This window comes from Alligator mississippiensis, chromosome 16 (genome assembly GCF_030867095.1).
Source record: "Alligator mississippiensis isolate rAllMis1 chromosome 16, rAllMis1, whole genome shotgun sequence".
NCBI classification, from domain to species: domain Eukaryota; kingdom Metazoa; phylum Chordata; order Crocodylia; family Alligatoridae; genus Alligator; species Alligator mississippiensis.
The window spans coordinates 7,798,721-7,826,306 of record NC_081839.1 but is presented as its reverse complement, the minus strand read 5'-3'; the positions used below and the strand labels follow the sequence as shown (position 1 = coordinate 7,826,306).

Sequence of the window (27,586 nt, the reverse complement as noted above, 5' to 3'; positions counted from 1 at the left end):
CCCAAAGTGGACTAAAAGGGCCCTATATGTTGAATACTGCAGAAGAGCCATTTTCCTCAAGCCCTTTGAAACAGAAAAGGGAGTGAAAGGAAGAAAGGGATTAGACTGGGAACAAGAACTCAGGTCTCAGCTGTGGTGTTTCCTATTGCACGTGCTATAGAGCAGTTTTACCACTACCTGGAAATGCTACACACTTTGGAGTGAAACCTGCCACTTCAGCAGCACATCACAAACTACACAGTATAAAAATTTGCTGGGTGTTTAAGGTAAGCGTAATGTGTATTATGTTGGTTGAACCTGGCCAGATCCCCTTTCCATTACCCCTAACTCATTGTAAAGTGTATTATAAGACTGTTAATAGCTACATTCTGTAAATCACATAAAAGAAAGCACATCCCAAACCAGGATGGTATGTGTGGTTTCTATTATTCATCATTAACTGAAAATGAGGCACATGCCAAAACCAAAGCAGGGAAGCTGATGGCCATGTTTCTAGACTATTCTTCATGTTTTGGCCTGAACACTTAGCTCAAAAGGACATTACCATTTAGGTGATAACTCTATGCTACATTAGCATATATAATTTTTATCTAATGTGTATTTTCACACAAACCTGTTGCAACTACATATAACCATCTGTTTTCAATGGTATGGGTTACTAACAGCCTCAAAACGAAGAGAGAGAACTGGAAATAAGACCCCAGGCTTGCATGAAGGCAGGTGACTGCTAGTGCCCTCATCTCAGAGCTGACCAAACAGAGTACATGACAACAATAATACAATATAGCTGTGGTTCAGGTCGCTTCAACAACCATAGTACAAATGTGGGCAACAAGGTGTTAACATGAATGAGCACTTAACACACATTAGTCAGCAAATGACTGACTCCATTGAACAAGACACCTCAAGACCTACTTTTGCCCCAAAACAGTGAAGATGCAATTTTGTTTTTCACTATGGCCAGGCATTTTACTTTTAATGCACAGTACAGTGGCTTGTCCCATTTTCTTTAAATTAAAAAGTCTAATTCCTTCCAACAGGCTCTAGGTTTTGGAAAAGTCAAATAAGCAGGTCAGCAGCCAGCCTGGAGTGGGGTACACATTTCAGTTATTCCATTCCACTGTTAAAAATTATATATAGTAGTGCCACCAAGCGACAGAACTGAAAGCTGCACTGCTTCGAATCATGCTGCATGTTTATCAGTGAGGCACCAACATCAGTTGCTAGAGTCCCTGCCCTATCTTCCACCTGACTTCAGACTAACCTGACTAGCCACCTTTCTGTGGACGCTTTAGAAAGTCCTCGTGTGCAGAGCAGGCCCCCAATACTGAAGATGTGAATATTTGTTTCCAAACTATAAAGTGAATCTCTTCTGGCCTCAAAATGAGAGAATAGCAGGCAATGATTAATTAAAAAGTCAGACTCCAGCGTATGCCAACCTCAGGGGCAGGGGGTGTTGGTATCTAGAGATGCTCTCACAGAGTTAAGCAACTGAGAAACAACCTTGATCATTTCTTCTAAGGGCCTGATGATAAACCTAGAAGAGATCACTCCAGGCTGTGGCTTGATCCTAATATAAGACATATGAAACTGCTGTGTGGGTCCAAACAGCATAGATACTGTATTGAAAATATTTTCCAAGGACAAGAACGCTTAAAATCCTATAGTTCTGCAAAAAGACAGAAAGTCATTTGCAGCCAGCCCCATCTTCAGTATGAAGACTGCACCTTGTTAAGGGATGAGAGTGGCTGAACATGGGATTGAGCTAACTAACCTTGCTGACTGACACACTCAGAACAACTTACAGTCAGTTGTTTTCTTCTCCTCTGCAGTGAAAACAATAGCACGGCCCATCTTCTCTGGATGTGGCATTGGGTACCCATTTTCTTTCAACTGCTCCTCTGTCAGAAGATATTCCTTCAGTCTTCTGTACAAGGCAGATCCTAGATGCATCAAAGGACAGGCTGAAGCCACACCACTGAGGCAGCAGAAACGTTACCTGTTGTCTAGACAGTAACAGATCAGCCTGTGCTCATCAAAATGCACACAGGCAATCCCAAAGTCTTGAATCTGTTTTTCCATCTTCTGTTCAGTACCTAAGCTAGTCTAAGGAAACAGGTTCAACAGCCAACATTTTTCAAATTTGAGGACTTAAATACCCAGATTGAGTTTTAAAATTATTCTGCAACTAATTTTAGGCACCTAAGTCTGAAAAAACCATGACGCTGAACTATTAAAGCATTCCAAAATGAAATTCCTCGGGGGCCTTATTTCATAGTATTTCATCTGGCATTTTCAGTTTTTAAATGCTTTAATAGTATATGATTAATGGACCAAGGAATATGCTTTCCACCATATCCCTTGTGAGACTCCCTACAGTGGTCTGAAATCTCACTGTCAGAGGCTTTTTCATGATATTCAGCCTAGGGGGTTTGTTCATTTCATTCCATTATGGATAGTTATAACTCCTCGTAGCGTACTCAATAACTCCTTTGTGTTTACACTCTTCCAATACTGTTGCATCGCCCTTTGATGTGGTTTATCTGAGCTATACAACTCCTTTTATGCTTTCCTTACATGTCAATCCCTCCACGCCTTAGTAGTTTGAGTCTCTTCTCTGATCTCCCAACAATCTGCCTACCTCTTTCAGCAATCGAGGTGCCCACAACCAATTCGACCCAACAATAATGCCTGTGGCACAATCTTTTGTATACAATGTGACCTTTTAGTAAAAAGCTGGTAAATCTGAAAGCAGTTCCTACAGAACAGATGGCAATATAGTTACGTTGACTATTGCCCCTTAAGCATGTGGAGCCACAGTAGCCCTGTATAAAGCAAACCTTCTGGGGCAAGAAAGGAAAAGCAACTCCAAAGGCAGAAAACTGCAAATCAGGGATACAGGGCATCTGAAAATACAAACATACTAGGAGTTTTCTGACTGCTTCTTGATGATGCGTTAAAATGATAACCACCATGTTCACAGTCTACCTTTGAGACAGAAAAAAAGGGCAAGTACAGTGCACAACACCCAGAGGTTGATACCAAACTTGCCATGTTAGTGAATATGCCTACAACACTCCTACATAGAATGTGTACAGGTGGTAAGTGATAAGGTACAATGCTTAGATGGAAAATGGAAATCGTATTGCCTCAAGGTTCAGCAAGATGTTGTTCTTCCTTAATCCCTCTCCGCTGTTTATGCAGCTCTGCCTTGTGAGGTAGGGAGCTACTGAAACAGATACTTACCTGTTAAATCCTCTGCCCGCAAGCTCCCCGACCGATTTAGCGTAAAGCTGGTCTTAGCAGCAAGTTTCCCTCCTAGTACGGCTTCATGGGACACCACTTTCTTGTTACTTGCCTCTGCAGTGAGGATGAAGGAAGAGAAGAGAAACAGAAATAGAAAAGGTCAAACACAAAGCTGCCACCTTTCTAGGGTAAGAGAAGTTATTCCTGGTGTTTGGACACTGCACACAGATGGAAGCTTGGGTCCAAATAGTTTGGAAAGCTAGAAAAAGGAGGGCTGAATTCACCTCTTTCAATTTTCTCTCTGTTCCAGAAACAGTCATGTGTTTGGTGCTTTCAAAGCCAAGTTGTCTATGGCACATCCTGATCTGCAACAGGAAACCTGCTGTTTATACTGACAGCCAGCTGTGGTTTTCCCAGGGGCAAGCCAGGATGTCTATACAGTTCATTCCCATTCACTAGGGATGCATGCTGCTGTGCACCATTGTGGACAAAGCAGGAGGGCACATGCTGGATAGTAAAAAACTCTGCTTGTACACTCAAACAAGATACTACAGACTGCAGATACCCAGCTGAGAGGAAAGGGGGGAAGTTGTGGGAGGGAACATGGGACAGGGAAGAGTATAACCATTTTGGTCACGTGGCATCAGCATCTGGTAGAATCTCCCCATGAGCAGAAGGGGAACAATTCATTGAAGAAAGCCATCTACTGCAGCATGGTTGACAGGAAGGCCAGCCTGTTTTCTGGAAAATTACTGAGCATAGCAGGAAATGGGGGAAAGAAGGAAAAGTCACCCCTGTAGCGTTTCAAAGAATAACACCACTGTGACATCCCCAAGGCCAACCAGTAGGCCCAACACAGGACCCACTGCACTGCATGCAGCTCTGCTGGTAAATCCCTACAGGCCAGACTTCCATATCAAATCTTTCATCAAACTTAAAAAAAAAAAAAACTTCAGCGCCATGGAATACGCACAGCACATTATCTAATGGTGGACAGGTGCTTTTTACTAATCATTAACTGGCAGGTCTCCAAAGGCCAGCCTCCCCGAGTTCAGGCCTTCTGACTAATGGTAGGAAAGGTAATGAAGACAGAGGAGGAAAAGGAAAGAGATCAGAAAAAAATTCACAAGAACAGCATAAATTGATTGTTTAATGTACCCTCTCGAGAGCCAATAATGAAATGTCTTAACCCTCTTCTTTTCTCTCTTGAAGCTTAATGTGTGTAACAGATTTCTGTGGTGATGGACGAGTCTATCACTTTGAAGGCATCATGTGAAAGTTACTCCATTAGCAGGGCTTTTCATTTTAAAGAACCTGTGCTAAAAAAATCTATGTGGCATTATCTCCATTTAGGTACCGACAGCCAACAAAGCATTGCTGGACTTCCCTCTTGAGGAGGTCTATTAAAGCTTGCAAGGCTAAAAAGCTAACCGAAGCGGTCTGCCTTTCAGCATAATGCAGCTGAGAAATGGGTCTGGCTTTTCAACGGGTTTCACTCTCCTGCTCCTAATCCGAGCACGGCTTTAGATTCTTAAACCACAAATGCAATACGTACTGTTTACGCTAGATGGGGAATTGGGTGCTAGGCTTCTGAGCTTCTTTAACGTATTCACTGCTACATTCAGGTAGATGTTCCGACTGGTACTGCGCTCATAAGCCACCTTCTCCTCAGACAGAGCCTGCAAATAACGTAGTTTATCATGACCTATGCCATTCATGATTTTGCTTTTAGTTAAAATGGGAGTCTCACTGCTCTTCAACCTAGATGGCAGGGTAGAGATGCACCTTATAAACTAAGATACAGAGAGAGCAGAAGCTTTTATGAATTCAAGTTCTCTTCATCAGATGCATGAACATCTGATGAAGTGAACTTGAGGTCATGAAAGCTTCTGCTCTGTATTTTTGGCAGAGGCAATCTGTAAGATGATCTCTGCTTGACTTCAGATTAACATGGCTAACTACTGCTCTCTAAAACATAGAATCCAACTGTGGCCACAAAGTGACTGTCCTATCAAATGGCTTCAGAGGATCTCAGAAATAAATACACTTATATAAGGGGAAAAGATTGCTGATCTGGAACTAGCCTTGGGCCCTCCTTGCACTTGAAAGGAAGTAGCACCCAATCAGATCATGGAAGAGATGCATTTTGAACCCCAAAGCACTGAAGCCTTTTCATCTGAAACTGCCTCCTTGACAGTTGGATTCATAAAGCACGGCCCCTCTAAGAGAAAGCAGCCTGCTTCTGGAGTGCTAAGTACAAAGGGTATTAAAAAAACCAGATGAAAAAGGAGGCATTCCAGAATGGAAAAGGAGGATGAAGGAACCCCTCACAGGCTATCACTTTGAAGGCACCAGCTTGGCCTTGGATGCAACAGGAGCATCTCAAACAGGGAGTGAGGAAAGGGAGACAGACAGCACAAGAAAAACTGTTCCCGAGTTCATCTGGCGCAAAACTAACGTAGTATACGTTGTCTGGAGTTTTCCTGTGTAACAAGCACTGAAGGGAACCCGCAGGGAATCATGCTGTGCTGTCCCTATTTAATAAGAGTCTCCTTAAAATTCATGCACTTCCCCTTGACTTATAGGCTTTACTGACTCTGCCTGCATAACATTACTCTACACTGACCAGCTAATGTTCCAGCAGGTGTTTCCCAACATGCTCTAGGATCAGCATAAAGCTTGGGGTGAATGTCTAGAAACTTTTTAAAAACAGACTGCTTTTTTCCTAAAATGGGTTAAGGTACCTGGAAAGAATTTCAATAGAAATGTGCTCAGGCATCTCAAGAGGAAGAAAGGAAGAAACTTCTGTGATATTATCATCTTTTCCAATTCCTACAACTCTTGCATTATTTAACATACTTCACTCCTCTATATATGATATTTTGGCAGCAGATGAGTAAGGGAGTACAACCAGAAAATATAACAATCTCAAAGGATAATGACTGATGGGGAGAACAAGATTCCCCAATTCAAGTTTGGCTCTTGCTTTGAAGTGTCAATACAGACCTTGTCAAACGCCTCCTGTGCAGAAGAGCAGAACTTCAGGCACTCGTCAATGAAGAGATTGAGATACCTTTGGCGAATGTTGGTTGGGACTTTGGCACCAAACTCTGTGGGAATAACTGGCCTCTTTAAGGTAGTGCTCTACAGAGAAAAAGAAAGGGAGAAAAGGTTCAGAAAGGTTTGAGAAATAAATTGCTTTGAGTAGCTCATGTTTCTCAGGTGTTATTAATAGTGTCATGACTTCCTTTCTGAAAAAACTGTTCAAACACTGACTTAATGTGCGGCATTTTCAATCCCCAAAATAACACTTGCAACTGTTTTGCTCCCTCTCAGCAGTCTTACTATTCTAAGAAGCAGGTGTTTTTAGGGCTTTTAGGATGTTTTGTTACAACTGAAGAATCAGGCCTTACGGTTACACACTGCAGCCAATTAGTCTCAGTGACGTTAGACATAAAGCTAGATTGTCTTCAAAGAAAAACACCCCATATCATGAAAACTATGGCACTTACATTAAGAGTCAAGGTTACTGTGGTGCCAAGATTTACCCTTTGTATTGGAGATAAGAATGCATGACACCAAATAAAAAACCAATAGCTCAGTCACGCACATTTTCGATACTCCATCTGGAAAGAAGGGAAGAAAAAAAAGGGAGGATGGCAAACACTAAGTGGCTGTGGTAAGCCTAACTGAAGCTCCGTATTTATAATTTGGGGTTTTAATAAATGTAATGACTTCACTGAACTCCAATATTGTGATTTCCTTTGGGTCAATTACAATTTTGGATTTCTAATCTTAAATAAACTGACGCTCAATTTCTCCTTAAAATTTTCTGAATAGGTATTTGCCAACCAAAACCAAAACAAAAGCCTGTGCATGTTATCTTAAGGTATTACTGATTAGTTGCCTTTTATATGCCAGCTTGTGTTACAAATAACATGGTTTAAGTCTCTGTCCCTGCCACCCAATTTTTTTACTTGTTTTATCATTTTGTCAGTCTCTGTTGAAGAGACGTTCAGGAACATAACACCCCAGATGGTGCCTGTTAGGACCAAGAGAAACTGCAGAAGAAGAGATTCATAGCAATGTCAGTTCTAATGTGTACGAGGGCATGTGTTTTGCAATGCCATCGGTCCCATCTTGATAGGCAAAAAAGATGCTCTCCTTAACTGTATTGGTTCAATCAAGTTCTCTTAACACAACTGAAACCTCTTCTAGATACAGTGCAGGTAAAGGCTTCATCTAGGCAGGAATATTTTCCCAGTATAACCTAGAACAGGGTTCAGCAATCTACAGTCTGTGGGTCAAATCTGGCATGCTAAGCAATTTAATTCAGTCCACAAAGCCAGGGCATCAGCAGTAATCTGGGAGCATCAGCTGGGTCATACGTGTTGGCCAGGCTTTAGACTGAGCTTGGTTAGTGTGCCTTTTCTTAATTTAGCTTAATATTGCATGGAAAGGGGTTAAGCTAAACCAAACACTAGCTACTTTATTCCAGAATAAACATATCCACTCATACAGCTATGCCACTATGTCCATGTCAGCTTAAATTTCATGTTAGATAACACCAACAGCTGTCTTGGGTAGAAAACCTTATTACCTTCAGCTACCACTGTTGAAAAACACCATTTTTGTCTATCATCAGAGACCTACAGTACATGCAGCACTATTCAAACACTGAGAACGACAAGGCGCAAATAGCTACAGATCTACAAAAACAACCCAAGCAAAGTCCAGGCACCAGAGGATAGATCACAGTTGGAAAAGATCTGCAATACATTTTAGCCTTAGGATCTGGTGGCAGATACACCCAGGTGGTTTGCTAAAGGTTACTTTTTAGGTCAGAAAGCATGTTTGCTCTAAATATTGCTCCTAGCTAACTGATCAGATGCATATATGGAAGCACTTGTAGGTTTACACATGACAAAGCAAAGTGTCACACAAATCTCGCTATTCTGGGAGCAAAAATCTTGCAGTGACGCACAATTAAATGTAATCAAACCAACATGGAATGAATGGAAAGACCAGGCTGTGGAGATTGACATATTATGCAAGGGTTTGTCTTACCTGTAGAGAAGGAGCATGAGCTATCCTTTTTGGTTTGTTAGTGCTACTGGTCTTAGATGCCATCCCAGCTAGTGTACGGGCCTTCAGAGCAAGAACAGAAGTCTCAGAGTTGTTGGGAAGTGGAACGCTGCCAACTGGAGTAATTTTCTTACATGCAAGAGCTAAGAAAGACAAAAAATATATTTATGCAGAAATTCTACCATACAACTAATTTTTGGTTTCAAAATGTGCATACAGAATTATGAAACTGTGTGGCAAACAGGGATTCAGGGATGATAGCAGGTTTAATTCCTTTGCCTTCTGTGCCAAGCCAATGTAGAACAGACGCTTGCAAGATCTGTTAAGTTAGATGGCATGACCAACTTCCGCACTGATCATAACGATGCAAGTTTCTGTTGCTATGCGCTATTATTTGTCTTTGACCTGGGTGCATGTAAGGCTTTTGTACACAGAGTTAATGAAAAATAATCTCATGTGTGGACACATTTATCCTGGGAAAGTGTTTGAATATGGAGCTACTCAGGAACTTGAAATTTAGTTACAATTATGAATGTGATGCATATACAAGCCCCATGTGTTACGGTCCTTGGCTTCAGTGCAAAAAAAAGGAGGCAGAAGTTAAAACCTACTGCACACTCCCACTCATGGCAATAGGTGTAACAACTCTTGCATTTTTCTTCTTCTACATTGCTTGAGATCATAAAGCCACTTATTTAATAAAGAATGTGACGGCAAATGATGTAGAAAGAGAAGTTAAGAATGTCAGAGCAACTAAGCCCTGACAGCATCAAAAGATGGTCTAAAAATTCTTAGGTAGACTCATTCGTTACCTGACCAGAAAAGGTCTTGAGCTGTTAATAGAAGCGACTGTCTCTTGAAACAACTTCTTCTGTGGTACAGCAAAAAGAGAGATGCTAAGGGGCTAAACTAGTTAGTCACCAATGGCCCAGTACAACCAGATACAAGAAAAGCCATTAAAAAAAACCCACCACTTCACTAAACCTCCAAGATAAAAAAGGAAAAGAGAATACAAGCACCTGCAATACAAATACTGGTGGCAAAAGCCAGCTCAAGCTTTGGGTAGAACCTTGGGCTCACTAAAACCAGTGACAAAACTCCTATTATATTGCAGTGGGGCCATACTTCATTTCCTTAAAATTCAGAGTAACCACTAAGCAAATTTCACCTTAAGACTCATTTGTGCAGTGGCTGTACAAATGCACACCAAGTTGGTTGGTACTGGTGTTCTTATTATTCTTACAAAGAATAATATTTGGGGGGGGGGATTCCCCCAGAGACGTCCTTTCCAGAAAGCACACCTGCAAAAAGAGTCTGCCTTTCTACTATCTATAACGTAAGGCAACTTTCCTTCCTTTAAAACATGCTCAAATCATGTTCCTTCAGCTGGTGCAGGTGGCTCTCTCTGCATATGCTGAAGGGCAGATTTGGTATGTGTAGAAGGTAAAACAGAAGTCTAAGTTCATGCTTCCGCTGGACTCATTTATGCCAAGCAGCTCTCAATTTCAATGAAAAAAATTAAAACAACAGAAATAAAGTAGAAGATGATAAAGCATGCAACTTCCTCTGCATAACCACTTGCTCAAACTTTAATTTTATGAACACTGTTTTGTTTAGGATGGTAAAGTGCCTGTAAAATAAAAAGCTAAGGAAGGCAATTTCAAATAAGTATTACTAAGAAAAAAATTAAAAAGAAAAGAAAGTCTTAACATTCCCTAAAAAAAACAAATTAGGGAAACACTCAGAAACAGCATAACTATGCTATCAAGGTTGTTAAATCGAATATAAATTTACCTTGATAACACAAGTCTCTGAGTGAAAGTGCTAGAGCAAAAAAAAACAACCATGCTTATCCACCCCATACCACCTTCCATTTATCTATTTTTCATTTTTGAATGGCTGTAAGCATTTCAGAATGACAGAAACATGAGAAACAATAAATGGAAAAGAAAGCAATTAGTGAAAAGATTCACTTGTCAGTGGCTATGAAAGAGAAGGGAGTAGATGGAACTGTAAATTGCTTGGAGCTGTGGCTTGCTAACCAGTTTTATAAAAAAAAAATCCCCCCAAAAACCTGGCAGGTGCCATGCCCAGTGGAGCTCTGGAAGGCTGTGTTTACACTCATATGAGACTTAAACTAGGAACTTCACCAAGCACAAAAACCAATGAACATATAATACACGTTTTAATCCAAAGAACTGCAACGAGAGAAGTTTCAGAGGGAACCAAGAGATCAGTGTGATGACAATCTCAATAAAAATGCATCGGGGCCTAACTAAGAAAATACTGGTACTGCACAGAGACAGAATACAAACAGCTATTCAACGCAGCTATAAAATCCACTTCTCTTCTAACATTACCAATCCTAGATACAAAGGGTGTAGGTTGAACCCTGAAGGAAAAGATGTGACTAAATTATAGCTGTTAAGAACACATGTACCTTCTAGTACTTAAAATTCAAGATTCAAGTCTCTCCTCCATATTTATGCTTAGGAAGATGTTTTTGCCCCAGGCCATTGTATAAGAATGATGGAATACTTAAAGGAAAAGAAGTCACACAAGACAGGACTAGCTGCATTCAGAATTTTGTCAGGTTTTCAGATGATCTGCATTCCTGTCCAGCAAGCTCAGATCAGCCACACATTTCTTTAGAGTGAGGGAAGGTTTGGCTTGAACTTTATAAGAAGTTTAATATATTTCTCCCCCAGTTTACTTGTTTTTTCAGTATCCATGTGTAAGCTCAGACACAAAATTTTGAGTCTTACCTTGGGTGCAGAATGGAGATTTGAGAACTGTTCCTCTCCCACGAAAAGAACGGCAACTTTTATTTTTGGACATTAGGGCTGAGCAACGTGGCATGGGTTCATGGAACACATTTTGCGTTTTGCTTTGTCAAAAACTTGTGAGCCTCTCTAGAGATGTTCTCATTTTCAGGGAACAGTGGCATCTTTTAAGCTAGGGAAAACTTGCCATATCCCTAATTGTTGGCCCAATGCACACAGTTTTGACCTTGCTAATGCTATCTCACATGGAAAACCATGTGTGCGTCTTGTACTTTCACTCTAAAATGCCAGGAACTGCTATTCTTCCTAAAATGCATCTAAAAAAACAGTGCCATTTCAATGAGAGGAAGTGAAATGATGGAAGCCAATAATAAAGCTAGGAACTTACTCTGTTTTGCTGCTGTGGTAAGGGCTGCATTTGGCACGTGAGCAATCCTCCTCTTTTCTCCTGGCAAAGAAAGAGAGGCCTTTTGAACTACCACAGCCAGCTGTGCTGCCTGCTGCTGTGCCAGCTGAATCCTCTGGTAACAAACCTCCTGGGCAGTTGGTGGGCGGTATGGCCGGATTACGGGCTTGCTTGTGACATCTGCCTGTACAGACACAAAGGATTCTAAAACCACCATATTTGCTTGCTAATGCCCAGCCCTTTTCTCTTCACACAGAACTGAGAGAAGCAGAAAGCTTTTACCACGCTAGGTCACTGGATTTACTTAACTGAGAGGTTTGCTTGGGTCCACAGCTGGAAACAGAGGTGACGTGGGCATGCTGGTCTTCCAGATCACACCCACTGAATACAACTCCCTCTGGTTTTAGGCTTGATTTCCATTTCAAGCATTATGAGTGTATAACAAAGTTATATAGGCATTTTCTTGCATGTGAATTTGGTGTGCAGGGGAGCAGTCTGAATTGACAACAAATCAAGTGCAAAAAGTTGTAGCAGTGGAAAAGTCCCATACTCAACTTTCTTCAACATCTCATATTGGGACCACCTCGAATTTTATTCAGAATGGAGAAGAGGCTCTGTGCCCATTCAATAGTTGGGCTCTCTCTAAGACAGTGGAGGGCAGGTCACATGGGGAGTTTTGCTGAGCTGCTCTGGGCTAGATCAGCACACCCCACCCTGCCCACGCAACAACTCATCAAAACTCCCTATGTGGGATGGGGCTGTGGGAGGGCAGGGAGCAGCCTTCAGGAGCAGAACAGGTGGATGAGGCTGGGATCACAGGGTGGGGTTGTAGGAAGGGGAAACTGCAGGGCCGGGGCCCAGAGCAGAGGCGCAATCCACTGCCCCCATGCCCCTGTGACAGGTGCCTGCTCCACAGGCAGGGGCATGCAGGGAGCAGATCACGGCTGTGCCCCAGCTCCATGCTGTCACTGCCCCAAGATCCCAGGGTCTCCCTGGTCCTGCCTGCCCATCTCACTCCCAGACACTGCTCCCCACTGGCCCACAGCCCCATCCCAGCCACCCAGCCAAGCACCCCCCTTGCCTGCATGGGTCTTGCCTGGTTTCCATGAAGACTCTGGGATCATGGGGTGGTAACAGCAAGGGGCCAGGGCTGCACATCCCTGCCCACAGAACCGGGACTCTGCCCTGACCCTGCGCTGTCTTGCCCCGCAATCCTGGGGTCTCACTGGAGACTTGCCGGGAGCCGCACAGGCAGGGCACGCAGCCAGGTGAACGGGATGGGGCGGGGAGCTGTGTCCAGGGTTGGAGGGGGATCTTGGAGCGGTAACACCATGGGTCCAGGGTCAGGGCAGAGCTGTGATCAGCTCCCGGCACGTTCCTGCCTGCAGAAGCTGTGCCCATCACAAAGGCATGCGAGCAACAGACTGCAGCTCTGCCCCAGGCCCTGCCCCATCAATAGTCTGAGATCCCGGGGTCTCCCTGGCCTTGCCTGCCTGCCTCGCTCCTGGATACCGCTCCCTGCTGACCCACAGCCCCATCCCAGCTGCCTGGCTGTGCACCCTGCCTGAGCAGGACCTGGCCCCAGCAGCGAGTGTGGGGTGGACAGGCTGGGGTACCCAGGCAGCAGACAGAAGGAGCCACCACCACTGGGGTTGCTGAGAAATAGTCCGGCCTGCACACCAGCCCTGCTGCACACCAGGGGGGCAACAGGACCAGCCACATGTGCCACGGCCCAAGCAGCCCCCCACACCTGGGCCAGGCAGAACCAAGGGACTCTCTGCGGGCTGGTCAAAATCCCCCAGCAAGCAAAATCTGGCCTGTGAGCCATATTTTGCTCACCTCTACTCTAAGACTACAAACCAGGGAACAAATAAGCATTGACTATATTACTAGTTTCTGTAAAATGGCTGCTTATCTTCTGCAAACTACCTGAGGCTAAACAGTCATTAGACAGTAACTCTAGATTATTACCAACCTGCTGGGGGGGGACACGGACACGACTGTTTTATCATCAATTCCTTAAACCAACAATTCTGCTTCATATAAAACACGACACCCAGACTGAAAGCTGCCTCTTTTCCTTCTAGTTTTACTTTAGTGCTTGACATGTAAATTGCAAGGATTATAATAGGCACAACACAATTTAAGTGGCAGTAGCATAGCATGACACTTAACCCTATATGCAGAGGCAGAGTAAATGTTTTGCAGAAGTAGAAGTTAGTGACCCTATGTCACCCACATGAAAGGAGTAGGCGATAACACAATGTCCTAGCCAATATTCTTTTAATGTATTAGGCTCTGACACTCACATCTGTGTACAACCTGTTGCTGAGCACACCAAAACTGTTCTGTTTGCCTACACAATATCTGCATCATGGCTACCTTGTCTCTTTGAAAAAGGGTTTTTGGTGTCAGCAGTTTAATTGAGAAAATGTATTTAAAGATGCATAAATGCCTAAAATGTACATATTTACAATAACTATTTGAGTTCATGGATTTCCAACCCATTTACTTCCATCTCTTATCTCGCTAGGTTAGGAGAGCTGTATCAAACACATGAACTGGCTGAGGATAAGCAAGTAACCAAAATGCATTGACTTGACCTCAAGACTTAAACATGTTAAAAACAAGAAAGCTCTTTCCAAGCTGAATTGAAAGGAAAAACAATTCTTTTTGATACTCAGGTCAAGCGAGTGCCTAATCCTCTGCACTTCTGCTACTAGAATATAACACTAAGTAATCTATACTCAGCACCTGAAGGGAAACGCATTAAAGACTTGAAGCAAACAATTTATAAATCCGCACAAAAAATTTAAGAAAACAATGTTGTCTTTATGGGCCATTTTACTCTTCTCTAAATTAAAGAGATATTCATAAACACATAAGAGAAGATGTCAAACATAATTCTTTGCTGGTTGAAGTGGAGCGACTGCCTCTCTTTTGCCATTAACCAAAATGGAAGTAGTGGACTTCAAAGTGAAATTCTTCAGCTAGGGCAGGGGGAACTTCCTCAAAGAAGGATGCTAGTGTGAAGATGTTATGCTCCACTGTCCTATATTTTGATTGCCTTTCTTAATGCACTTTACTTATAACAGAGAAAGAAATTTTAACACCCTGCCCAAACTACATTTTCGCTCCTGAGGTTTACACTTACATTTCCTTGCTTTGTAAGATGGGAGATCCTTCTTTTCTGGCCAGGATATAGAGTAGTTAAAGTATCCTCTGTCTTTTCTTCACTTCCCTCTTCTTTGGATGGCTGGAAAACAAAAGAGTAAGCTTCCAAAAGTGAGTCATCTGAAGAATGCACTCCAAGGGGATGTTTGGAAAGCCCCCCCTCTGGGATAATGGAATCATAAAGAGAAATTGCTTCCAGACACCAGGTGTATACAAGCTACCACCAGCTGCTAAACTACTGAAAGAAAGCTAGCATTGAAAATAAGAGAGACCAGGAAAACAAATGAACAGCAGCATTGCTGTTCCCACCCAAGCAGTCTTTTCATGGACCTTACAATAGGATGCCTCAGCATAATCTATTAAAAACCATTCTTTTGACTGCCTAAGATTGAATGCCTTAACAGGAAATTTTCACCTACCAACCACTTACACACTTGGTATGTTTGCCAGTATTTTTAAAACCAAGGAATTTAATTAAACTCTACATTAGTTAATTTCTTGCTCACAACTAATGATCTTTCACAGGGGAGGCCCTGTAAAGCTGAAGGACACAGAACCACACTGTTGTCATTGCATATTTAACTAATGCACCCCTGCAGGTATACACAGGACTAATTTCATGGAAAAGCTATGGTGACACACCCAGAGATGCTTTAATACAGCAAGAAAGCAAGGACAGAAGAATAGCTCTGTATTTATTACATTAGGTTTCCAGATGCTTTTGAATTGCCATATAAAGGCTCATGAGGCTGATGCCTCAGGCTTGTTCTCAACGAAAATATTCATGATTGTTGTTAACATTCCACTGAGCCATTTTTGTGAATGCTGAAAATATGTTTCACGGGTTAGCTTCAGTCATATCTATGTTCAGATCAGTCTCTATTCTTTAGAGCAACTGTTGGCAGATTTCTCCATGGAAAGAAGTTTGAAATTCTTCAAGAAATTGTAGAGGAAAAGCTGTAAGACCAGATTTTGGGCAGAGCTCAGAATCCAAATGAGAATTTAAATGAGGGAATTTTCCAAAATACTCAGAGAAAAAATAATAATATTGTTTACTAGTAATAGTAGTACTACTACTACTACTAATAATAATACAAATAGCTCGCATTTACTACCAGCTTTTCAAACTGCTCCAGTGTTTAACCATTTAGGTATCTCAAACATCACTCTTTTGAAAATCTGACCACTTAAATTAAGTTTAAAACTGAGCTCCTTTGAAAGTCTGGCCCTATAAAATATTTTGAACGTTTCACATTGCTCAGACAAATTCCTTCAAAAATTAACTCACTGTGACCTGGGACTTCAGATGATGTGTGTGGAGCTGTGACTTTCAGGTAAGTGCACATATATTAGTGTGTGAGTATACTTCTTTAATTTTATTTGCATTCTTTTTGAAAAAGTAGAGCTCATCTAAATAAGCCTCTCTCTCGGGGGGAAAAGAGAGAGGAAAAAAACAGGGATATCCTATATGCAGGAATACAGGATATTGTGTATGCAAAGCATAGTTCCTTGTAGGACCAACATAAATCTGTTGACCTTTGACCCATTCTGTGCCATAGTGCCACATTTACATATCAGGAGTTTCATCAAACTGAGAAGACAGGCATTTCTTGCTATATAAATGACATGTCCTGAAACTCTTCTCATTTAAAATTGGCAATTCTGGGTAAGCCAGGCACGGCTGACAATAACAAGCGAGTCTTCTGTCTACAGCAAACCACCTCCTTCTATTGTTAATAATGCCATGAATAGCATATCTGAATTTTAAGCATTATTTGATTTTGCTAATTTAATAGTTTAGATGAAAATGATTAAACTGAAACCTGATCTACAGTTTCTTCCAACATGGCTCTCTCAATGCCACAAAATATTACTTGTCAGCAAGAGAAACATCACTGAGCCAGTACAGCCAGTAACAGCTAAATGAGATTCTTTAATAGGTAAGCACAGACTCTTTCATGACAAGAAACCCTCCTTTTCATACACCAAGCCTGGATTTATTTTGCCATCTATATGCACAGAATTGTTCTGCAGGTTTAAGCACATAATTTTACCTATAAAGACACATTTTTCTCACCATTATAACAAAAGTCTCAAAACCAAGAGCAGTTTCTAATCTGAATTTAATGGAAATGACTAAAACTCAATGAGTGATCTGCATTAGAGGAAGAAGGGAACCACCCCTAATAGCCTCAGAGCCCCTTTCCATCCCTGTGATCCTAGACCATTCAGCTACAGGTCTCAAACTATGCTCACTGCACTGACTTTTCAGATCAGCATTCCCAAAGGGGGAAAAAGTTTTGTTTCATCTGAAACCTTTTTTAGTTGGAAACTCACTGGAAATCCCAGAATGCTAAAGTCTCCACTGTCCTTAAAATACAGATAGGGTGTGTCTACATGTGCATTTATGCCAGCTTAAAATTACTGTGCAGTAGGCAGGAATAGGCCAGTGCCTACATGTGCAGGCGTTAAAGCGCATTAACAGTGTGTGTGGACGGACTTGGGATTAAAGTTAGTCCACACTCACAATGTTAAGGTGTCTACATGTGCATTACTGCACAGTAACTAATCGGACATAAATTTGATACCTGCGTGATGCCCAAATTTACGCCCAAATTGGTCTAAGTCAACATATTTACTGCACAGTATGGGTGTGTAAATGTAGACCCATGCCCATACTGCACAGTAATTTCAGTTACTGCGCAGTAAATGTGCACATGTAGATGTACCCACTTGAGCACAAAGCATTTTGGGTTATGGCTTCAAGTGATGTCACTTAGCAATTCCTCAGATACTTACACACATATTTCTACTTTGGTACCATGCATTCCCTCAAAACATGCCCAGAGCAGCTGTTTTTGTAATCCCTTCCCCATCAAACCTTATTCCTAGAACAAGGACCATACAAAAAACAGCTGATTCAGCTATAGTCTTTGGGTGTTTCTATCTTGAAAGGAAGTTGTTTTCTTGTCCTTTTTAAACTAAAACCCATTTCAAGTTTGATTTCCTGAAGCCCCTGCTATGAATACAAATGAAGTAATCCCCATCAGAAAATAAAAGTCAGAAAACACAGGGCTCATCTACACAAGATGCTACAACGCAGTAGTAATGAGGTACCGTGCAGTAGTGTTGCTGGGCACTAACTATAATACAATGCTACTGCGCAGTAGTGTTGGGGGAAAAACTGTGCAGCAACAGTACTAGGCAATACTGCTTATGCAAGTAGTAAATGACTGCCCAGTAACAACTGCGCAGTCTGCCACTTTGTGGCCACAAAGTCTTTTTTTTTCTTGTAAATATAATGGAAAGTATAATGATACCCCCTTCATAAACCCATCATGCGCTCACACTAGGAATACTGTGCCCAGTTCTGGTCCCCACACCACAAAAAGGATATAGAAGAACCAGAGAAGGTTCAGAGAAGGGCAACAAGGATGATGGAGGGACTTCCACTTGGAGAGGCTAAAGAGGCTAGTCCTATTCAGTTTATAAGAGACGCTTGAGAGGAGACATCATAAGGGCTTACAAAAAACTAAGTGGCCAAGAGAAAGTAAACAGGGATTTATTATTTACTCTCTCTCTCCCAACACAAGAACCAGGGGTCACAAAATGAAACTAGTAGGTTTTAAGTTTAAAACTAACAAAAGGAAGTTCTTGTTCACGCAGCGTGTCATTAAAGTGTGGAACCTACTGTCACCAGATGTTGTATAAGCTGACAGTAGTTTATCCAGATTCAAAAAGGGATTGGACAAATTCTTGGGTGAAAGGGGCATCAGTAGCTATTGAGCATGGGAGTTAGGGACACAGCTTCTGCATTAGAACTTCCTAGGCCTTAAATGCCGGAGGCTGCAAGTGGAAGAGGAACAGCAGAAAAAAACCCTGGTCATACCCAATTCACTCTCTCTTTTGGCATCTACACTCTGCCACTATGTAACACAGGATACTGGGCACGATGGAGCTGTGGTCTAGCCCAGGAAAATGGCAATTCTAATGTTCTTATACACTCCAGTTTATTTACAGCCAGTCACTCATGGAGCTCGGGGTTCTGCTTTCATTACCTAGTTGAACTCATATCAGAAGGATAAAGGAGGAATTTTGTTCATCTCTGCCCCACAGGTTGTCACAGGATTATTGCTCTCAGCATGCGTTCTAGTTTCTTTTCCAGTTCAGGTTTATATATTCATCGATGCGGCTTCCGTTACCTCCTAAATTTCATTCTTTTTACCTTTGGTACCATGTCTAGTAACTCCCCCTTCCATACAGAATTTGTACTACCCATAGAGTTGGATATGGCAATCCTTACACAGAATTTGCAATAACAGTGGAAACTGGCATAAAAGTTAGCTTTAAGAGGTTTCCTTTCAAAGTGTTAGCAAGATCATACCTGACTATTAGAGGTGCACCGATCCATCAGTCCATGTCGTATTAGCACCGATTAATGTCAGTTTTCCATTTTTGGCAATCGGCTTTTTTTGGACTGATATGGCAGATAACGTCACCGATAAATGCCGCGTGCATGGGCAGAGCCGTAGCATGCCCAGGGCCAGGAGTGCCACCCGGCAGCTTGGAGAGCAGCGTCCAGCTGGTAAGTCTGTGGGGGGAGGGGTGTGGTGGGGGCAGATGGAGGCCCCTGCGGTGAGGGAGGAAGAGGGATTGGGGCTTAGGCAGGTGCTGCCAAGCCAAGGCAGGACAGGGCAGAGCCACAAGCATATTATCCAGGGGGCGTGGGGGGAGTGGCTGTAGCCCCACTCCCAGCGCCACCACCACCTACCCCAAGCACATCCCCACCCCAACCCCGACTCTCCCACCACAAAGAGTCCGGTGCTGCCCCTGGCCCCAGCCCACAGCGGCAGCCCACCCTCTCCCCGCACACAGATCTGGGGAGCACACACCCCTGATGCCTCCACCAGAAGTACACATAGCGGCAGGAGCCACACACCCCCTCTCCCCCCACGAGCTGTCGACTCTGTCCTGTACCACACTCCAGCTGGACAGTGCCTGCCCCAGCCCTACTCCCTCCCTCACCACAGGGACCTCAATATACCTGGCCCATGCCCTTTCCCTCCCCCACGCCCCTTTCCCCCAACAGACTTACCAGGAGGACACTGCTTGCCAAGCTGCAGGCTTGCATATTGGCAATCGGATCAGTATTGGCCGATGTGGCTCATTAGTAATCAGCCATTGGTATTGGCCCCAAAAAATATCTTTATCAGTGCACCCCTACTGAGTATCCAACTGAATACTGGTCAAGGATCAGCATTATAGGAGAGAAGGCTACCCAGGTGAGAAGTCAAGGTCCTGAGTCTCTCCTATATAAGCAACTCCAGCCTACTGAGTGTTTAAGGCAAGATGGCACTTCCTTACATATTTTTTTTCCATTTGGTCCTCCACTCAGTTTCTATAAGAGCCAGCCATACCAGTCTAGACACCAACATGCCATTGCCTTCCAATCTGCTGCCTGAATACACTCTGCCATGCCGAGCTCTGGGCTGTCCCATACAGAAGCCCGCCTGAATTGCCTCACAAAGACCCTGGAAATTCCCCATGAAGCTGTTGCTGTTCCCCGCCACCTTTGGTTTAGTATAGAAAAAGAGTAATAGCAGAGAATCACTCTAATCCAAATTAAGTATTGGTGCAATGAGAATGATGCTACTCAACTAAACAGCCACAAACGTGCTCATGTGTTAGTCAAAACTTCAAATGGATGGATGATTTAATCTTTTTTGGGGGATGGGAGAGAATTCCCCCTCTCTTCCCTCTTCAGCTAGATAACAAGAGCAGATTAGTATTACATTAAGAAGCAAACAGATTTGACATTTAGGTTTGAGGAAAGGGGAGCAACTGACCAGCTTTGAATTCAGGACAAGAGTTACCTGCTTCCCTAGTCTTCCCTTGTCTTCTGTTTTCACATCTGTGGATTCATTAAAAATCCTGAGGCACTCTTCCATGGGGTCAGAATCATAATCCAAGTCTCGCTCCAGGATGGAATAATCAATATCAGAAGTCGAAGAGGAGGAAGACGACCTTGACAGCTTGGGACATTTAACATTCTTTGTCCCTTCGTCATTACTCTGGGAGCCAAAGCTACAGTCATCTACATCAGAGTCCGAGCTCACATTAGGACAGGTGGCCGCCCTCCGTTTTCGCTTCTTGTCATCCTCCTCCCCACTCTCATCTCCAAATAGGTCAACATGACTCAGTGTCCCCTGCTTTGGTTTCTTCTTGGAGTTCCTAACTTCTCCAGAGCTCCCCTTCTCTTTCAGTTTCTCAGATGAAGTTTTGCCCCCTTTGTGTTTGCCACTAGATGTTTGTTTGCCATTCTTCAAATCGGCTGATTTTACCTTGGAGTCCTTCTTCCCACTTCCCAACTTCTCTGTGCTAGAACTTTTGTTGAGGCCTTCTTTCTTGCTTTTTCCCAAACTAGCCAAACAGCCAGTGGACTTTGACTTCTCTTTCTTAGCTACCTTTTCCAATTTTTTTTCGGGTTTTTTCAAATTCCCATCAGTTTTAGCTTTGATACTTTTCTCTTCACTTTTAGTTTTTATTGTTTCTTCTTTCTTGACTATTCTCTCCTTCTCAGCGTTTTTACTTTTGTCTTTCTTACCTACCTCCTTCTGGCTGGAAGGCTTATTGAAATCTGTTTTTTTCTTTTTTGTTTTGTCTTTTGATATCTCCTTGTTTTTGTCCTGAACGTTCTGTTCTTTTGTGCCAGACTCGACCTTCACTACTTTTGTAGACTTTTCTGACAACTGTTTAACCAGATTTTTCTTTGAACTTTCAATATCTTCCATGTCATACTGCACAGCCATTTCTTTCATCTCCCGGGAACTTAGGTCTTCCAGTTTGGTACTCTTCTCTTTGCTGGATAAGTCATCATTTGATTTGCTTTCAGAACTGACTTTAGTTTGTGAACGACTAGAGGTTGGCCGATATTCCAAGTCAGCATCATCTTCAGAATCAGAAAACCTGGCATCCGTTTCATAGTCATCAGATACATTACAAAACTTCTTGCAGGAAGGAGAGTAAGATTCTTCATGATTAGAGATCCTACTTCTTTTGGTCCCCTTCTGTTCCTTTGTGCTGGCTTTGCTCAGAAGTCTCGCTGAGTAATTGGAAAGAGGGTCATATTCCAAGTCTGTACTAGGCTTAGAGTCATCAATCACATACTTATTGTTAGAAACAGCATTATTATATTTTTTAGTCTGAGCTACAGCCTTGGGAACATATTCCAGTGAGCTACCTTTGGATTTTGTCGTATCCAAGGTGTATTTACTTGATCGACAAGCAGCAGTCAAAGGGGTAGGGTTGTAGTCCGTGTTATTATTCAAATTATAGCTACCTGGGTTATACTCTAAGGAGGTAAAGGAATCTGTTTTTGTCACAGCAGATGACACGGGTGTTTGGGGAATAAGCGAAGAGGCCTCAGATGTGCTGTATTCTTTTGTCGTCTCTAGTAGTTCCTCATACTTTTTCTGTTCTCTCTCAACTTCATTTTTGACTGCCTCAATGGCCTTGTTAACCAGCTCCAACTGCAGAATGCTAGGGGTAGATTCTGTAATGTCACTCAAAGCACCATTCTCTCCCTGGGTCAAAGGTTTAGGAAGCTCGGGATTATATGGATCATAACCACGCTCTGTAAGGGAAGGAAAAAAGTATTTTAGATCTAACAATTTTTAAAGTAATATGATTCAGACATAATAAAATACAAATCTAGTAAAGTAAATCAAATGAAGTCATTTTAATCAGAAAACAGCATTGGACACGTAACAAAAATATGATCTACTCAAACACAAGGTAATAGTTTAGTTCGAGGTGAACAATTATTTCAGTTGGCAGGATACGTAGGCAGTTTTGGGGAGCTGTCTCAAGCCAGTTAGCACCCCCACTCTTCACAAAAAACAGCCAGAAGCCTATACACCCTGGGGTTCCTCCCACCACCAGCGCTCAACAGCAGCTGAGCACACAGCCTTGGCCCCAACCCACCACAGACTTGCCCTGGCCAGAGCAGACTAGGCCCAAGCCATCCAGGACCCACACGCACAGCCCTGATCCCAGCCTGCCACACTGCCTGCTCCTGACCCACAGTGAGCAGCAACAGAGGGTACCAGGCAGAAGCTGCTGCTAGGCACGAGGGAAAAGCAGCCGCCTCCCCCTCACCGCTGCCAGGCCCTTCTTGTAACAGCTGCCCAGATCCTATACCCGGGCTGCCCTGTGGCTCTTCACTGCCACCACTGCCCCGTTGGGCAGCCCAGAGGCAGCACTGTGCATGTGGGTCCTGGCTAGTCTGGAGTTGATCTGCTCTGGGATGAATCTGGAGCAAGTATGGGGCTGGGGCTGTGCATGCAGGTCCCCTCCAATCTCCATAGGGCTGAGACCAGCGGTGGCAGCAGCCAGAAGGAGCCACCGTCACCTGAGCTGCCTAGAAGTGGAGTCCAGCCGCAGAGCTGCCCAGCTCTGCTGCATGGCTGACGTTGGGCATGCCACAGGTTGGACAGAGCTTGGGCCATGTGGGACCAAAGGACATGCAGCAGGCCAGATCCAGCCCGTGGGTTGTAATTTGCCCGCCCCCGGGTTAGGTGTAGTATCATTGGATGATCTCTTTGCCCCATACTACGTAGGAGATAAGATTAGATTATTAAAATGGCCCCTTTGACCTTGAAGACTGTATAAAATACTTCTATTATTTACTGTAGACTGAAAAGCTCTGGAGGTGAAATTTGCTTCTGAGGTACTTTAAAGGAGAACTAAGCAACAATACAACCTGGATGTTGTTACTACAAGGAACTATTTCCTATGTTTCCACCAGTCCTATTTTTCCCAAATTATTTTTACTACTGCGGGCATTTCAACATTAACAAGGCTGCACTAGAAAAAGGAATGTTTTATTATGACAAAAACTGCCAGTTAAGTTACAGTTTCTTTTTTGGACAATGCCAATGAATTAAGCACCAAAAAAATATTTTCACTTGCAGTTCCCTGAAGGCTGTGATTGAAGGAGAGACTCTTACCTGAACTGGTATACTGAGGAAAGTTGATATGTATGCCTTTGTAATGAAAGAAGAATGAAAACTAAAAGATTCTTAAGAAAGGTAAAACCACACTGTAATTTCATAGAACAAGATCAAGACAGGATGATTAAACGTGTTCATGAAATTTTAAAGATAACCAGTGGTCAACATTTCTCCTTCCAGACATTTCTTAGACTGGGCATTCTTCACGTATTTACAGCACTGAAACTATATGAAAATCTTGGAGGACAAAGACTAAATGATCCACTTTGGCGTTACCCTGCAATTGTCACTTGCTGCTCATCACTTCTAAATGTTACATGTTTGTTAAATTAGGAATTAGTGAGGTTCAATTTAAACATTTAAGTCAAAGAAAATCCGCATGTCGCCCATTTGATATATAATCTGCTCGTAAGGCTCATCAAGGACTACTGAACCGGTGTACCTAATGTTGTAATTCTGTAATCAACAAGCAAATAAAAGCGGGTGCAGAGAAAGTTAATTACAAAGGAGAAAATTAACAAAGGCTCATGATACCAATGATTCGGAACCAATAAGTGCTACTAAACTAGCTTGTTCATCCGCATGCATTTCTAAATAGCAAGCCAAGATCTCAATCAAGACAATTCTGCTGAACCCAGTGGCATCAGCTTAAGAAAACCTTGCTACTTTATACTGGAAGTAGGATGCTTTTTAAAAGCAAATCAATAAAAATAATGGATCTGCTCACGCATTAAGAAACCACTACCTAGGCTTCAGTGTGGAACATAGCTAAAGCCCAGTGTTCTGTGCAGATTAATAGACACTGTGTTTTCACGTCACTGATTGAAGGCAAGTTCTTCAAAACAGCAGAATCAGCAACGAGCACGTATTACTGTATCTCTCAAATTACATTTGCGTCCTTACAATGGGCCCAAATGTAAAACAGCAGATTCTATTTTCTTGCAAAGGAATGATTGCTTATGGTCAGCAATACAAACCATTTCTTTGCATTCCCAGCACAAGACTGAGTCGAGTCAAGTTCTGTCTTGGACAGACAGAAGCTGACACCCTCTTCTCACTATTCACCTGTTTCAAAGCACTGTTAATATTTGCTCACTGTTGGCTATTCAAAAGTTACTCCTATTAACCACTGGGGCCAAGCATTTGGCACACTGCTTATAAGAAAGCAGAGGAAGAGATGGCATTTAGAACATGAATGCGTAGGATGCACCTGTAGAAACAACATGTACTTCAGCAATGTTGTTCTGCTACTTCTGACCACAGTCCTGCAGCACAGAACGTTTCAGGAGCAAAGTCCCACTCTATGAAAATAGCACGGAAACATTACAGTAATCTTTCTAAGTGGCTGCCTGCAATGTGATACTTTTCCAAATAACAGAGTTAGCCAGCCAGTAAGGTTATGCTGGCAAGGAGCAAAGAAGACAGAGAAGGTTGTCAAAATCCTATACGCTAGGGCTGTGTGAAACAATTTTTTTATTCGGTTTCGGATTCAGCCGTTTCGAAGGGACAGTGATTCGTTTCAGTGTTTTGGATCACTGTTCCGTTTTGATTCGGCCGAATCCGTTTTAGAGTTTTGACGCTGTTTCGGTGATTCGGCCATAGGTTATAATGGGGACCCACTAAAATGCCTATGTCTTTGTCATTTCTTGCCTAATTTGAATGAAAATTGCATGGATGGGGCATGAAGCCTGCTAAGTTTCAAGGAGATAGGTGCAGTGGTTTCTGTGAAACTGCACTTCAAACTGTTCAAAGCAAAACTCACATCACTTGCCGGCAGCGGCAGCCTGCTGTCATCCCAAATGCAGATCCAAGGGCCCGCAGCCTTCCCAGAGGGAAGTAAGAGCAAAGTCATGGATAGATTGCTTAATCTTCAGGGAGAGAACTGCATTTGAAATGCATCATGGCCAGTCACCTAACAACCAGGGGGAGTGGTAACCAGAGATACTGGGCCCTTTAAGCACAAGTTTTTTGAAACCTAATCACCCCTACCTTTTTTCCAAAATGTCATTTCTAAAACCAGAGAGAAAGCAAGGTTAGTACGAAGCCCTGAGCTATTTACAGTTTTTCTTCCAGCTATTTTACTCTAAAACAAGATAAGGACCCAAAATTAAGCAAATACCAATTTTTAAGAATGGAGCAAAACTAGCTGTTCGCACCAAGATAAATATCAGATAGCTTGTAAACAGTTTTGGATGTGCAAGGCAACATCCAAACACAGTCAAATCAATCAAACAAGACTTATATCTGCACTGCACACAAAAGTTGCACTGCTTTAAATATACTGACACAATTGAAGTGATATAAGAACTGTACTAGTTCAGATACAATTACAGTACTCTGATAGCAAACTGTATATACCAGCAACTCCTAATCCTGCATGCAGACAGGAATATGGTAAGAACATACCACCACAGCTGTGTCCAGAATAGGGACCAGACTGATATGACTACAAGTATGGACAAAAGGAATTAGTTACAAAAGGTTAAAAGGGCGGGGGGAGTGACAACATAGCAGATACTCCAAGCTAACTGCATGCATGCATGCCCCTCTACTGTGATAAGCAACAGCTAAATCAGGGGCGGGCAAAATATAGCCCATGGGCCATATCCGGCCCACCAAGGGATTTTCTCCAGCCTGCAGCACGCCCCTTGGTCCTACCCAACTCAGGTGCAGGGGGCAGCCTGGGCTATGGGGCATGCAGCCTATTCCGCTGCCCCAGGGCAGTGCAGCAGCTGGACTCAGCTTCCCAGCACTCGCAGTGGCTCCTTCTGGCTGCCACCACCACTTGACCTGGCCCTGCTGCCCAGCCACTCCAGGCCTTTCATCCCACATCCACTGGTCAAACACCTGTTAAATAAAAAAATCTAATTGTTAAAGGCAAATGCTTGGAAATCTCCTTGGAAAAATAGCCTTTATTTTATTTAAAGATACAGAGCAGTTTTGTTAATTTAACAGCATGCTTACATTTATAACATGAGTACCAAGTATGCTGACAATCATTGCCAATTACAGAAAAAAAGATTGTAACTATAATTTTTTAACTCTGCCTTTAATATATCAAGAAACAGAAAATCGGAGTCCAGAGTAACACAATATTTTTTCAAGAGGCTGCATTTTCTTCTGAAAACCAAGATTTCATCTTATCAGCAATTTTGAGGCTTTGCTCATCAGTTTGAACTTTGCCATAAAACATCATGGACATCTGCCAGCAGAAATGGTTATTTAGGGCTCATGAATACCCAAAGTAAAATTCTGTAATTTGTATAAGTCCAGTGAGGCAAGTGTCATGTGTCCGCTGGGACAATTATTTGCTACAGGCAAATGGTGTATTACGGTGGTACTCAACGCTCCAGCCCTGCAGGCAGGATGAGTGGCGCGCATCTCAATCTGGCTTCCCAGAGCCACCAATCTGGAGCACAAAAGTTACGTCATCCAGCTTGCAGGGCTCCCCATGGGTATGAAAATCTGGCAGTGGTGGCAGCATTAATTGCTGCGGCTTTGGAAGCTGTGGCATTTAACGTTGTCATTGCTCCCCCATCAACAAATTTCCAGCTCCATACACTGGTGAAACAGCCCAGCTTTAATAACACCTACCCCCAGATAGCACTTGTCTGTCCTCTAGAGCCTAGTGACATTTACTGTTGAAAACCAATGTGAATTACCTTGGTGTAAAACTGCCATGGGTCTAGGCTTTTGAGGTACAACTGTAGTAGAAAAGAACATTAAGAGTGCCTGTTACTTTGTGCCCACGCTATACCAGTACATTTTTTTCATTTATAATGCACCTAAAGGCACAGCATCCAAGCACATTATAAACTGATATTTGCATCTATATGGAAAAGGGTAAGTATAAGAAAAGATAGTACCTTGGGTTAATGAGA

The 27,586-nt window shown here is 42.8% G+C and overlaps 1 protein-coding gene across 3 annotated transcripts in view; it reads right to left on the bottom strand.

Annotated features, from left to right (window-relative positions):
* The window catches only part of REXO1 (RNA exonuclease 1 homolog), a 54,198-nt gene that overhangs the window by 15,447 nt on the left and 11,165 nt on the right, over nucleotides 1-27,586 (bottom strand). For all 3 annotated transcript variants that reach the window (XM_019489939.2, XM_019489940.2, XM_014599843.3), the window contains exons 2-9: nucleotides 20,568-22,327; nucleotides 14,675-14,776; nucleotides 11,503-11,704; nucleotides 8,314-8,474; nucleotides 6,253-6,390; nucleotides 4,802-4,925; nucleotides 3,247-3,360; nucleotides 1,806-1,943 (exon numbers count right to left, since the gene is read on the bottom strand). In XM_019489939.2, coding sequence (XP_019345484.1) covers nucleotides 1,806-1,943; nucleotides 3,247-3,360; nucleotides 4,802-4,925; nucleotides 6,253-6,390; nucleotides 8,314-8,474; nucleotides 11,503-11,704; nucleotides 14,675-14,776; nucleotides 20,568-22,327 — 2,739 coding nt within the window. The remainder of the gene's footprint in view (nucleotides 1-1,805; nucleotides 1,944-3,246; nucleotides 3,361-4,801; nucleotides 4,926-6,252; nucleotides 6,391-8,313; nucleotides 8,475-11,502; nucleotides 11,705-14,674; nucleotides 14,777-20,567; nucleotides 22,328-27,586) is intronic.